General features: G+C 37.8%; 1 protein-coding gene across 12 annotated transcripts in view; it reads left to right on the top strand.

Moving 5' to 3' along the window:
• Positions 1–14,808, top strand: part of SLMAP (sarcolemma associated protein) — a 121,015-nt gene that overhangs the window by 85,420 nt on the left and 20,787 nt on the right. For 8 of the 12 annotated variants that reach the window (XM_074284293.1, XM_074284285.1, XM_074284289.1 and 5 more), the window contains 3 exons: positions 3,559–3,618; positions 8,279–8,359; positions 8,609–8,668. In XM_074284293.1, the coding sequence (XP_074140394.1) occupies positions 3,559–3,618; positions 8,279–8,359; positions 8,609–8,668 (201 nt within the window). The remainder of the gene's footprint in view (positions 1–3,558; positions 3,619–8,278; positions 8,360–8,608; positions 8,669–14,808) is intronic. The other 4 variants (XM_074284294.1, XM_074284286.1, XM_074284291.1 and 1 more) reach the window with 1 other exon arrangement.

Genomic DNA, 14,808 nt, shown 5'->3' with positions numbered 1-14,808 from the left:
AGCCCCTATGCCCCTATGTACACATACTCATACACGCTCTTTTACTCTTGTACAGTCAGCCTTACCAATAGTGTCTCAGTGTGTCGTCTTCTGATTGACTTTTCCTTTGGACAATTGGTAGGGGTAGGCCATGAGGTAAAACTTGAAAGTTGTTCTGCTTTGCTGTTTCTTCTTTCCAGTGATCAGGAGTATATTTTCATAGGGACATTTATAGTTTAGAATTTGAAAAAAATCAACTTTGTGTGCTGGGACTCTTTGGGAAAAGGTTGCTGGTGTTTTATTTTCCTATTGTTTCCTATTTATTTTGTATATCAATGATTACCAGTGAAAATATTTTTCTACTCTATAATTGAACTTAATTTGTCTTTGCTTTTATGCTTTAAAATCTTTTAATTTTATAAAGTAACTAAAATTATGTCTTTCTATTTCTGCCTCTGCCTTCTTTTTCCCGTGTTTGGATAGGATTTCTTCTAATCACTTTGTGACACAGGCGTGGGGAGAGGTGTGTATGTAGATATATTCAGAAGTGAGCATATGGTAAAAAATAGTGTTGATAAAATTTAGAAAAAAATTTCTCCCCTAACCAAAGTTATGTAAACTATCTGATATCATTCTTCATTCTCCTCTTTTTTTTCTTTTCTAAATTTCATCACCTCTTTTGAGCTTATTTCTTCCAAATTGGCTTTCTTGTTTTCCCTTTCTGTATGGTTATGCTGCTTTTCTGTTTTGTAACCACCTCTAAATCATTTCACAACTATTTTTTTGGAATAACCTTGGGCATCTTGAGATGCTCTGCCCCTTTTCATCCATAGTGTTTTACTGGGATGCGAGACTTTTGATCCCTTCTAATGAATTTTGATGTTTTTGTGTCTTAGTTCACTGAAATGTCAGAGTATCTATATAGATTTGGTTCGCTCAGCAGCATCTGTAAATAAAGCTGTGTACTGTTTATCATTTTAATTATTATATTAGTTCAGTACAGCAATGATCATTGAATATTTGTAGTGTCATAGATTTTTTTTTTTTTTTTTTTTTTAAAATTTGGAAGGATTCTCAGAACCTGGCTATCCAACATTCTCATTTTACAAAGGAGGAAACTGAGGCACACTGAGATTAAATGACTTGCCCCCTGGAATAGCCTTTGAGTATTTAACCTTGTTGGATTACTATAAAGACCAGTATTTTTAGTTCCATGTGTTAATCTTTTATGTCTTGATAGATATATTAGGCAATATATGATTGGCCATACTAAGTATTTTCTCATTTGTTGGACTATCATGGCATCCCTGGCATAAAGTAATTTTTCTCATAATTATTTTTCTTGGGAAGCTTTGTGTCTAATACATCCCAGGCTCTCCATCATTTATAACATGCTTAGTCTAGTGGTTAGAGGGATGATCTTGGAGACTTCACAGCTCTCAGGGCAAGAAATCCTCTTTAAACACTTCTGGCTCCATCCCATTGATCAGCAAGACAAATTTTCTAGAAAATAATGTCAATATGAACTTGAATTCATCAACTTTGTAAAAGCAGACCAGTTTCTTTCAGTAGAACTCTTGTGATTGCTTTTTATGTCTTCTCACTCCTCTTTTGCTCCTAAAAAGTGGTCATTCTGTAAAGTCACTCTTTTTCTCCATCATGTGAATTTCTTTTTTCTTTCTGCATTTTTCCCTTTGAAAACTTTGGACACACCTATGGTTTTAGTGCTTTTCCTATTATGGATCGGCTCCACAATTTCTTTCCGTAATTCAGACCTCTTTCCCAAATCTTTTTGTAGTAGTGATTCCTTTAATTTATCCACCTGAATAGTCCTTTGGAAACTCAAATCTGACACTTCTGATGAGACTTGAAGCCTTAGAATGGCTTTGACAAGTGAGCAACTTCTTATGCTAAAATAACAAATGCTTAGACTTTTTAAAATCTCAAGTAGAGAAATGAAGTAAATAAAACTATAGTTTTTGCCATTGAAAGGTCTTTTCTGAAATCTCCATATTATTGACAGTGCTATTGTGCAATTTAAAAAATGTGCCTTTAAAATAGTGATGCAGTGTGGATAGCAGATAGGGCCAGCCTTAGGGGCAAGAAGACTTGCATTCATTATTGGCTCCATGCTCCTACACTCAGGCAATGTGTTTTCTACTAGAGGGGAGGAGACATACTACACATAAATTAAATGCTAGAAAATTTGATTAAGAAGAGAACACCTAACAACTAGGGGAATGCTCAAAGCCTTCCCTGAGCCTTAGCCCTAAAGGAAGCCAGAGAATGGGGAAGGATTCCAGACATTTGTCATCCTTTACTGAGTCTCCAAGGCAGGAGATGGAGTTGAAGATTTAGGAATTGGAAATCATAATAATCCAAAATGAATGTTGAAAGTCATAGTAGAGCGCCAGACTGATGGAATTCGGCAGTGGAGCAATAGGACATAATTAAAGATTGTTGAGCAGTGACTTGCTCACATATATGCTTTATCAAGATGGGGGGGGGGCAGCCCTCTAGAAGATGAATTTGAGGCTGTTGTATCCCAGGGAAGAGCTGTTGAAGGCCTGAACTGGTAGGTAGTAGGGAGAGATTAGAAGAGGACAGATGAGGAGAAGAATCCACAAGAGGTAGCAAACGATCAGTAAGGAGAAATGGTGAGAGGGAGTAGAGTGATCACAGGTAGGCCTGGATGGGGGAAGGGGCTGTACCCCCAACAGAAAGAAGGGTTTGGAGGAGGGGTGATTCTTGAGGGGTGGGAGAAGATAAATTTTCTGTATGCTGTATTCTTCTTTGAATAATTCCCAATATTCTAAATAGTTCCAGAATTTGAAAAGACATTCTTTCCCCCCCCCCCCCCCCCCTTTTTCCTTTTTTTGTCCAGTGCCTATGTGTATAAATAAGACAACTCAAACTTCTGGTACAATAATTTTGGTGACATCTAAAAGAATTGTGCCATTTAAGAGAAGCTGATGTATAAAAGTCTGATCTTAAAAATGGTTGTTTGAGGAAAATGGGAGAAACACACAGAAATGTGCTTAATAAAAAGATTCCCCTTAATTTCCTTTTGAATAGCCATCTTCCCTTATAAATCCATTTAATTTGGAAATTTGGGCTTTCATCCAGCATAGCTGTATTAGAGAAAGTATAACAAGTATGACCTAGTTAGTCTTAACATGTTGGCACTGAACTTCTTCGTTTAAGAGACCTTTTATGGAAATATTCTTTCATTAATGTAATGTCATTAATTTATTCTTAAGCTCTTTAAAAAGCAACTGTGGGGGAAAAAAGCACCCTGTTAGTCACCTAAAGGCTTTAAATCTGGTAAAAACCCAATGAAAAGAAAAAAGAAAAGAAAATATTGTAAAATGTTTTATCTCCTTTATTTTGAAGACGAGTGTGAGTGCTCGGTCATTGTCTAAATCGTTCTGCCAGCTGCAAGTTTTTGTTTGAGCTCGGCAATAAGTATGAGTAATATTATCAGCTTTAAATTTGGTCATGGAATGTGAACTACATAGCTGCGGACAGAAAGGCTTGCTCAATTTGAGCTTGGATGGTAACATTTATTTTCTTTGGCAGACAAGCTCATAGACGAAGGGCATCTCACCAAAGTGGTCGAAGAAACAAAGCTTTCAAAAGGTGAGCTTTTTTGTGTTTTAATTTTATTTAATATTTGAGAGTTTTTTGAATAGTAAGTTAATGTATGTATACTGAACTTCATCCACTGTCTTAGCCTATTATTGGTTTCAAACAGGTTATTAAATTAACATGAGCCAGTGAGAACATTAAATCATGTTTCTGCGCCAATCGACATTAAGGAGAATCTTTCTTTTGAAGTCTAGTTACTTTTTTTATAAAAATATGTGTTACATGGTTTATTAACTAATGATTTTAAAGGTGATTTTTTTGAAAAATTATTATTTGCATTAGCCATTCAAGGTCTAGAATGTCTTAGTTTGACCTCATTTACTAGGAAATTTCAGCAGCCTTTGGCAGGTTCTCAATGTCCTCTTCAGATCAGGACCACTTTAATTTTTAGCTATTACTATAAAGTCCTTCAGTCCTTTGTGCCTATTATGAAATTGACTGTAATTATGCTAACAAATAGAAAAAAAAGTCATAATTTGAGATCATGCCTTTAAAAATGTTACTTTATTTGAAAATAGACTAATGTTTTATCTCTCAAAGTTGATTTTTATTTCCAACGTGTGGTCTTTTATTTTCTTAACTTTTATAAACAAGCAGTGCCATATTTGGGAAAAGAATGCATATGGCCCTCATACCTAGCATTATGCTGGCACACAAGGCTTGGGTTTCAGAATAGTGAACTATTTTTAGCATATATGGTAGCTAATTTCCTCTTGATGGGGAATGAGAACAGATTTTAAAATAGCCTTTACTTCATCTTCTTAAAAGATGTTGAAATTAAATTTGTTTGAAGGCCTGACACTTTAAAAGAGGATAATCCTTCGTAAGTCTTCAGTAAAAAATTCCTGCTGCTTAAGGTTTCAGTTTGCATGGAGTGGTAGAAAGTACGCTTTTGACTCCTTACTGAAAACATTTAGTATAGCCTTAAGTATCCAGCTTTATTTAAATTTCTTTAAATTAAAATTAAAATTCTTTAATCTTTTAATTTTTTTCCAGCTTTCAGAGTTTGATTAACATGGTCTAATAGCATACACTAGTGTATCTAATAGAAAGTAAAACAAAGTCCAAAGTAAAGTGCTAACGGGCTAGAAACTCGTACTGCTGCCCTTGTTGTGTCCCATTTTCTTAGACCTTGAACATGGATATCTGTGCTAACTGTGTGGTAGAATTGGTATCTTAGACATTGCTTTCTAGTTTATAAGAGACTCAAACCATGTCAACAGGCATTTATTAAGTGCCTGCTGTGTACCAGACCCTGTGTTAAGCACGGGGATACAAAAACTGCCCCTGCTCCCAAAGAGCCCACAGTCTCATGGAAACATGGAGCTGCAAGGTCAGCCCCAGTGTTTCACAAGAAAGCTCAGTTACTGCAGAGGGCCAGAAACTGCTTTAGAATTGACAGCATATAAACATTGATGATGTACAGACTCCCTTGTCCCTGTGGTCAGGGGAGGGACGAGGCTGCGGCATTGCAGAGTGGCCGTAGCCAGGATTTGTAATTAGCAGATCGTGGTCCTCCTGTCCTCACCCCCTGCCTTCCCCTTCAGTCTTTGCTCTCACTTGTCCTCCCCATTCTCCCTGTGCTTCCTGGAGAGGCTGTTCCACAGTGAAACCCCCTTCATCTGCTGGTTCTCCCTGAGACCTGGCACTCTGGCACTCTATGGCTCCAGTTGTGGTCTGAGAAAGGCCATCAGGATGCTCCCTGCGGGCCCCGCTTCCCACTTGCTTCTTCAAGACCTTCTGCAGGCTCTCCGCTTTGAGGCTCATTCCTTGTAGGTATTTCACCCTACCTGCTGCCTCTCATGGTGCTCTCCTTCCATAAGGCCTCCATGCCCCCTCCTTCATACCTCTGTGCTTCTGTGCCCTCAGCAGCCCCTCTCCCTGGTCTCTTCATCTGCTTCAGTGTGCACACCAAGGCGAACCTGCCTTGGATCCTGACATTGCTCACTGTGTCCATGTTAGTGAGCCCAAATCCCAATGCTTCATCTTATTTGCATTAAAATACCCCACCCTGCTTTCCAGAGCCTCCTGGCCTCAGTCTCCCCCATCCCCTGCTCCACCCCTCTTGCAGTTTTCTCTGTCCCATCTCCCCCGCTCCTTTCCTTCACTTGCCAGAATGACATTCCCCAAGCTCAGCCCGAGCCTGTCGCCTTCTTCCCAAGGAAGCTCTGGGTGCTCCCCTTGTTTGACATCAGAAGTGCATTGGAGCTGCCCCCCAGCTCTCTGTCCAGACCTTCTCCATCGGCTTCTCCCCTGACAACTGCTATCTCGCTGTTCCTCTCACCCAGCTCACCCTCTCTGTCTTTGCATCCATTGTGCCCCATGCTTGGAACACGCTCTCTCCTCCCCTCTACCTGCTACCTTAGCCTGGTCCTTGCCCTTCCTCCCCCCCCAGACAGGGGGCCTTCCCATAATCTTTTATCCTGTTCCTCCTCCTGGGCCTGGAACACTAGTTAGGTTGGCAAGCTCTAGGTTTTCAACCATTGCTCAGTTGCTGGAGCCCTACTCTGGATCAGGTTCTTTGCTTATCAGGTTCAGGACCACTTTGTTCCCCTTCCCCCAAAACTACATAGCTTTATATCCAAATAGGCTTTCTGATCTAAAAGTATGGTTGATCAGTCACTTATGTGATGTCATTTACATTCAGATTCATCCAACCACTCCACACCTGAGCCATGTGCTTGCCCCCTCAACGCCAAATATTCCTGTCACTTGTCATCATGTCAGGTTGCATAGAATGAGGTGAAACCTCCATTCTCAATTTCTTTGATTATTTGTGATTTGGAGCAGTTTTCGTGGCAGTCAGAAAGCGTGTATTTATCCTCTATGCTAGAGACTGTTGTAGGTACAGGGGATACAAATAGAAAATGAATGAAACATTCTCCATCTGAAGGATACATTCTGTTGTATCCTATTATTTTTATTAGTGTTTCAGAAGAAATACACAGTAACAAGGGAGATCGCTTAGTCTGAGGGCCCAGGAAAGGCCTAGTGCAGAAGTTGGAGCTGTGTTTTGAAGGGAGGGAGGCAGGCAGTGGCTGAGACAGGGGAAGGGAAGGGAAGTCGTGTGTCTCAGGAATAGAGAGAAAGCCACTTGGCGACACCAATTGGAAGAGGGAGTTAGAAGGAACATGGGACAGGACTGAAGGCAGACTGGCTCAAATACTTTATCCTCATGGTCACTCTGGCTAGTAGCTGCTATTATTATGCCCATGTTACAGGTGAAGCAATGGAGGAGGGACTTAGTCAGGGTTGCCCAGCCAGTCCATGTCTGAGGAAAGATTCCACCTCCAACTTTCCTGACTCCCGGGCCAGTGCCCTTTTCATTAGGCCACCTAACATTGTGAGAGAAAGGAAGAGCCGTTTGCAGTGACCACAAAATGCATAGGCTATGTGAAAGTCTTCAAAGCACACTCTCTACTGCCTACTTCTCCTTAAATAAATCAAGAATTAATCAAATGACAATGATGGTCAGAAATAACTACACCCAGAGAAGGAACACTGGGAAGTGAGTGTAAATTGTTAGCACTACTGTCTATCTACCCAGGTTACTTGTACCTTCGGAAGCTAATAATTATTGTGCAACAAGAAAATGGTATTTACACACATATATTGTATCTAGGTTATATTGTAACACATATAAAATGTATGAGATTACCTGTCATCGGGGGGAGGGAGTGGAGGGAGGGAGGGGATAATTTGGAAAAATGAATACAAGGGATAATATTATAAAAAAAATAAAAAATAAAATAATTAATCAAATGACTAGGGATCTGCTCAGTCCTTTTGGCTGATAACTGAGAGATTCCAGTAAGAAGTCATTCCTTTCAAAATCTCCCACACCCATGAAGCTCAGTCTTTATAAAACACAATTCATTGCTAGGAACCTTTGCAAAACTATGGAGTTCACTGTTAGTGGTGCTTTTCTCCCCTAATAAACCGTGATTTGGGAAAGAAAGCTTCTCTGCTACGTAATTATGGCTTTAAATTGGTTGAGACAGAATGATCCTTGGAAATGGAAGTGTGGGAATCATTTCTATTCCCTAGTATTTTTAGAACTCTCACTTGAGAAACCTCTTAGACCCAACCCCGACCCAGGTAGAGAATTCATAACTTTTCCAATTACTGTCTCCTTCCACTGATCGCATGTATTTTAGTGATGCTCTCCTTAATTCTTTTTTAATGCTGCTGATTTATGGTATGCTAAATTGAGTTGACTTTAAAAGGAAAGTGTTTTGAGTTTCAGTTTTCTTTTTTTTCCCCAGTTTGTAAATAAGGATTGCCAAGGCATTTTCAGTCTTGTGGCTTTGGCTGTTTATCTATTTGAGTCAGGGTTTTTCATCCATGTTGTTCTGCAAATCTGGCTCTTTTGTTAGAGTGGTTTTCTGACTATAGCAAAGTGAGTTGTCATGGCATTTCACTTGGCAAGAGAGCAGCATTGAGCTCTGGGCTCCAGCTCTGAGCCACATTAGTGTTTAATCTTAGCAGTGACATTCCATTTTGGAACAGGGCTGCAAAAGGAGGAGACCCAAAAGTCTCCACTCGTTTAATGAGCTCTGTAGAGAGACGACTGTTGGGGTGAAATAAGTTTTGCCAAAATGATTTGATGTTAGTAGTTTTTCCTTTATTTCCCCCTCTTTTCCCCCGGCAGAGAATCAAGCGAAAGAAAAGGAGAGTGATTTGTCTGATACTCTTAGCCCGAGTAAGGAAAAGAGCAGTGACGACACCACAGGTAAGTGTGGATGTAGTGTGGACAGCTATGTTTTTTTCATCAAGGACTCTGGAGATTACTCTGTTTGTTAGGGTCTTTGGGATCTGTTTAATGTAGAAGCCATAGTTGAAAGGAAAAGGGAAAAGTTTTAGGGCATTTTGTGCTAGTTCATATATTGCTTGTTAGCTATTCCTGGTTATTTGTTTTAATGTTGTTAGGCTGGCTGCTGGTGGTTTGAATGCTAATATTAATAGTCATTTTTTTCCACAGACGCCCAAATGGATGACCAAGATCTAAATGAACCTCTTGCTAAAGTTTCTCTACTAAAAGGTAGTTTGTTTTTTTTTTTTTCCAATATTTTAAAGTATGACTTTAGATGATTTGTTTTACAAGCAAAATATATAAAGTTTTTGTGTTTTTAAATGTTTGCCAAGATGTTATAGTAAGATTAGGCAAAAAAAGTAAGGATTATGATTGAAAACAGTGTCTTAATTTATATATTTATTTGTCAAATTATATGATCAGGCAACAATGGGATGGCTTATTCTCCTGCCAGTGAAGACAGGGAGAAGAGGAAAAGGCAGTTCAGTTGCTCTGCTTCCTTATAGGCACTGGTGCTCACGCTCTGCTCTTGGTAGAAATTCCAAAACTTTGGGGCTTCTGTGCCACAAAATCTTGGGTTTTTCAACTCATTTAGTAGAGAAGAAAACCATGTCTCAATCCCATCTCTCCCTACCCTGGCCATATCATTGCTTCAATCAAGAAACCGATGTGTCTGAGCCCCAAAATTTGTTTCTTTTGAGGAGTGTTCACTCCACCTATCTGTTTCATTTTTCTAATATCTGAAAAAGGAATAATGCTATAGTAATTCCTATTTTGTGCTTGTCATGGAATTAAATGGATAAGACACATCGAAGTTTTTGGATGGATTGTTTGAATGTTATTTTTAGATAATTTATTACAAAATCATTTTTTATTTAACTAAAATTATATTGCTATATTACAGTACATTCATCATAAGTTCTTACTTCCTTTAGATTTTGAAGAAAGAACTTTAGGGTATTTGTCATTAGTTTGTCTTTTTCAGTTGTGGTCTCACTTAGGACTTTCTTTTATTCTTCCAAAGGCAGAATAAAAATACCCTTTAGTGCCGGTAGGAGCTAAAGCATGACTAAGAATGTGCTATTCATTGATCAGCCTAAGGTTTGGACAACCTGAGGAGGAAGAGCAAAAAAAGCAAAAAGGAAAAGAGAGAGAAAAGAGTTAGTGAGGAAGGGGAAATGAAAGGAGTCTACTAAGGACACTCACTGTAGGATTATGAGTAATCCCAGGGAGCTCTACGGCTCTTTCCCTCATACCTGTTTTAAGCCAAGGTTAAGAAAGGGTAAAGTCTTGCCCTTGTATGAAACTGTCACCCTTGGTAGTGAAATATCATTTTTCTCAGTAATTGTGAAAGCATTTTGTAGCATGATTTTTGACAACATTCTTTTGAGTTACTTTTGACTATTCAAATGGCAAATTTCAAAGCAGGTGTGTGCCAGAAAATAAATGACTCCTGGAAATGACCAATAGCAGTAGGGTTTTTTGTTTTTGTTTTATTTGTTTTTTGGTTTTCTTAATCAGCTGTTTTTCATTTTTCTTAAGCTATATAAATTAAAAAAATATATATATAGATATCTATATCTATATCTATATATAGATATATATAGATATAGATATCTATATAGATATATATAGATATATATAGATATATATAGGAGCACTTGTTAAGGGTTGAATATATAGAAGATTGGCTATATACTTTGTAACTTGTTTTTGTAAATAATTCAATAGCTTGACAGTATTTTTCTCAAGGTAAACCTCTAATTAATTAGGCCAAAACATTGACGTTAAGAGACCATAGAGAGATATATTGATTTAGTTTTTGTTGATTTAGTTGATTTAGTTTACAGAAGGGAGTTATATTGATTTAGTTTCTGTGTCTTCTGATGTGGACTTCTAGGATTTTTTTTTGTTTCTTTTCTTTTTTTTTTTTTTTTTTTTTTTTTTTTTTTTTTTTTTTTTTTTTTTTTTGTTGTTGTTGTTGTTGTTGTTGTTGTTGTTTTTCTTATTTCAAGAACCCCTCCTGTTGTATTTTATCACTATGATTTTGATGATTTAAAAAGAAAATTTAAAGTTAATGACTATGTATTACAGGTGGGAACAAAATACTTATGGCAATCACTTTTTCCAAATACATTCCTTCAATGAGATGTAATGGGGGAAAAAAAGAAAAATTGAAATCTAGCCTTGAATTTTGTCTTGAGAAGATATATTTTGAATCACTAATAAGTGTCCTCAGCTAAAGCCAACAAAGTACTTGACTTTATGTCTTTTTCATACAGTTTTATTGCAATAGCCATGATTTGTTAAAAGCTTTCTATAAATAGTAGCTATTAGGTTTTATTGATGAGAAGAATGGAGATGTTTTTGATGGCATTAGTCTCTTGGTGAAACTTGTGAATCCTAGTTTTAGCTTTTTCCCCATGGGTCATTTTTAACAAAACTTTAGATACATCTCTATCCATCTTTCTCATTTATGGAATCTCTCTCTTCTTAACAACCCTCCTCTTCCCCCCTCAAGCAGTATATGTAGTCTTACATCTGTACTTTTGAGGCTCATTCCAACTGTTGGTTAAACAGTGCCTTTTTATTGCAGGCACTTGCCAATCTGTGGATCATCTCCTTTAGTCTTATATTTTCTTTTCTATTTTCAGTTGTTTTATTTTATCCAAATACTTATTGTTGTCTTATATAAACATGGATTTTTTTCCCTTCATTTCTAGTTTTCAGAGAGTCTATTCCCTGGGTAAAGTTTTTTTTACCTTCTCTTCTAAGTTATTCTCCTTACAGTTCTTTCTCTCATAGATTTTATTTTTATTTTATTTTTTGTCTCTTGAGGTTCAGAGCTGGAAATCCTCTGGCTTCAGACATCTCAAAACACAGTATCAGACTTGGTTCTATGGGTGCATGGGCTGTATCATTCTGATTCCCCAATGGCCTCTACTTTAACTGCCTTTGGATCGAAGGTCCTGTATAACACGAAGACTTCTGTTCTTATTGGAAAGTGCCAGCTTGTTTTTATGTACACAGGCTTCTCACTGACTCAAAGGATGGAAGGAGTCCCTCACTGTAGCTTCTCACTAACTTTTTTGATTGTTATTCAGTCTAATGCAAATTTCAGGTTTTTGTTGGCACAAGTGGGAACTGGGCAGTGTGCCTCCATGCAGACAGCTGTCTTGGACCACAGTCTCTCCATTCTCAGGCGGTGAAGAACTTGGCTCACCGTGTTCTTTGGGACTCCCGTACATATATATGTCACTCTGCTCTAGGTCATCCTGCTTTGCAGGTGCTCTTGAATCTTTCCCATTCTCATGATCTCCGTCTCCACCTCATCATAGTCTCTCAACCATGACTTTGCAGCCTCCACGAATCCTTGACTTGCTCTTTCATCTTAAAGCCTCCAGTATTCACTCTCAGTAGTGTCTATGAATATTGCCCAGCGTCAGACACACGTTCTCTGTTCTCTCTCTTTTTGCCATTCTAACTCTGCCTCTTCATTCCCTTTCTCCTGGCTTCTTTTGTGTCATTTCATGGCCTGCCATTGGGCTGCTTTGGTGTAGCTGGTCACCGCTCTCAGATCTTCCAGTGGCCTGGCCCCTGTGCTTGTCACTGACTGTCTTGCCAGATGCTGCTCTCTTGCTCCTCCTTGCCTTCTCAAATGGAGCCAGACACTGCTGGGCAAAGTCACCCCACAGACCTGCAGCCACGTTTTTGTGGCTACTAGCTCCTGCTGTGCCTGCATTTGTGTTTCGGGTTGTGGTCTCTGTTCTTAAGTCTCAAGTGTTATTTCTACTATTTCATTAAAAAAAAAACAAACCAAAAAAAAAAGAGAGAGAGAGAGAAAATCTGTGTGTGAACTTTTAACCAGGGTCTGTGAAACTTGGTTTAAATGGTTCTATTAGATTGAACAGAACTGCTGGAATATCTCACTTGTTACAGTCACAAAAAAGAAAATCAGCCCATTTTTGTTATAATTTCTTATTTTTAGAAATGTAATCTGGATGAGTTGTTGACATTATGTTGTGCACATTAGCCTAAAAAATGATTCTTAGTTCTCATTTTGACTCAAAATAGAATGCTTTGGAAAATGCAACAAAATTAGAGGATATTTAGAATATTTTAAGTTTTCTCATGAAGATGCATATGAAATAGAGTTTTGCACAGCAGAATTCCTAGCATAGTGCTTTACACATGGTTCAATGATTTAAAAATGTTGTATTGAAGTGATTGCAACTAACTTAGCTCTTTATAACTTGAAACATAAAAGAATTTCTCCATGTGAGCATTCATTTCTAAAATGTGAACTCCTCATCACCTTCTGCTTTTTTTTTTTTTTTTGGTGGTAGTCTTTCAGTTGTTTTTCAGTTGGTTGATAGTTCTTCATGGCCTCATTTAGGACTTTCTTGGCACAGATACTAGAATGGTTTGCCATTTCCTTCTCCAGCTCATTTTACAGATGAGGAAACTGAGACAAACAAGGGTTGTTACATGAAGGGAACCACAGTTGGTTAGCAGTCTGAGGCCAGATTTTAGCTCAAGAAGATGAGTCTTCCTCACTCAAGGGCCAACACTCTATTTGTGTAATTACCTTTTGATTTTTAAAGGAGAGTTCAGTTGACCCCCTAGTTATTATAAGAGTTAACTAAGGGACAGCATGAAACCTCAGGTTTATATCACTATAAGGACAACATAATTCATATTGAAGGACATTTATATAAAAATTAAATGGATTTGGTCCTCTCTGCAAATGTTATTTATAATATTTAATTTTATCTTTAACCAGCCTTGCCCTTTCTGTGCCAGAACTGGGGCCCTGTGAGCTCGAGGTGGTGGGAATGGATCCAGGCTACAGCACGCTAATGAGACATTTTCCCACATAAGTATCTGAAGCATGATGAGCACTTGTCCAAACCTAGTAGTGCAAACAAATGGGCTCGTTAGTAAATGGTGAAGTTTTGATTGTTGGTATTCTAAATAAAGGCTCTATAAACATTTATTGGCTTTTATAGGGTTGTTTTTATTGGTTATGCTCATTAAATTATGTAAATATTTTTGTTCAGGAACTTCTATTTTTTATGTCTCTTAGCTGATAAGAATGCCTTTTTGCTTATAGTATTTGATAAATGTCATTTGATGATTTGCTCCAAATACATTTCTAACATGTTTTGGAAAGTCTTCAATATTTAAGTAAAGTTAATAACAGTGTTTCCACAACTAATTATAATTCCTATAATAATATAATCATAATTATATATAAGATACTTTAGGTAAAATCATAACTTGAGATGAGTATTGTACAATAAAAACCTATTTTAGATAGCTTAAAAGTAAAGTATTAGATTTGTCCCCAATGCCTCCAGTATTAGAGATGAAGCGCTTAGTCTACATGGGCACTGTGCTTTAAGAAGATAAAACCTTCAGTGCTATTAGAATTACCGCTTTCAAATTATAATTTAGTAGTATTATAAAGTATAGAATTACTACTTGGTACTAATTATTTACATAGGCATCAAATGTTTGAGTTCCTATTGTGTGTTCTATATTGAGCAAGGCACTATGGGACATTCTGAAGACTGCAGGTTCTATACCTGCAAATTACTGTTGGTGGACCTAAAGAGTGAACCCTCCCCTTAAACTCTTCCAGTGTTTGAGAAAAGGGAGGGACAGCAGGCCGTGTGACCCCCACTCCAGGAGCTGAGCAGGATCTCAATTCCAAATTCTAGCACAATCTGCATCCTGAAGAACAACCAGATCAGGTATCCCAAAACCGAGGGAAGCCTGAAGTTCTGTGTTCGGTACCCCAGAACCAGCGGATCTTCCTTCAGAGCCCAAGAGTATCTAATGTGGCTCCTGCCTTAACGCAATTCAGGAATTTGCAGCATTCAGGCCCAAGAGAGAATCTCTGGATCAGACCATTTTGAGAGCACTGAAAACAGCTCCCTTATGCTGTCTCTGAGATCTTAGCAATACATAATGCTTAATACACTCTTCTCTCTACTCCTGCCCCCAATCAAAAGTAGCAAAAGTACCAGTCCACATCTTCCCTCAGGAATTGTGCATTTAGGGTTCCAACCCTGAATTCAAGTTTGAATAAAAAAATAGGTTGAAAGAATCTGGAAACAGAAAAAAAGAACACCACTAATTGACAGCCTAGACACTCAAACTACAAATAGAAGAGAATGACTTCAAAATACATAGAAGAATGCCTCAAAGAAAAGTACAGCTTGGGCACGAATTCACAGAAGAGTAAAAAAACAAGAGCTTAAAAAATAATAATAATAATAATAATTAAATAGTTTTTATAAGTGGAATAAGAGCACTTGAGTAGGAAAAAATAAAAAAAAACAAACTAAGAGCTGTGGAAGAAC

Source organism: Sminthopsis crassicaudata, chromosome 1, assembly GCF_048593235.1.
Source record: "Sminthopsis crassicaudata isolate SCR6 chromosome 1, ASM4859323v1, whole genome shotgun sequence".
NCBI lineage: Eukaryota > Metazoa > Chordata > Mammalia > Dasyuromorphia > Dasyuridae > Sminthopsis > Sminthopsis crassicaudata.
The sequence above is the reverse complement of the archived record's forward strand: the minus strand, read 5'-3'. Positions and strand labels throughout refer to the sequence as shown.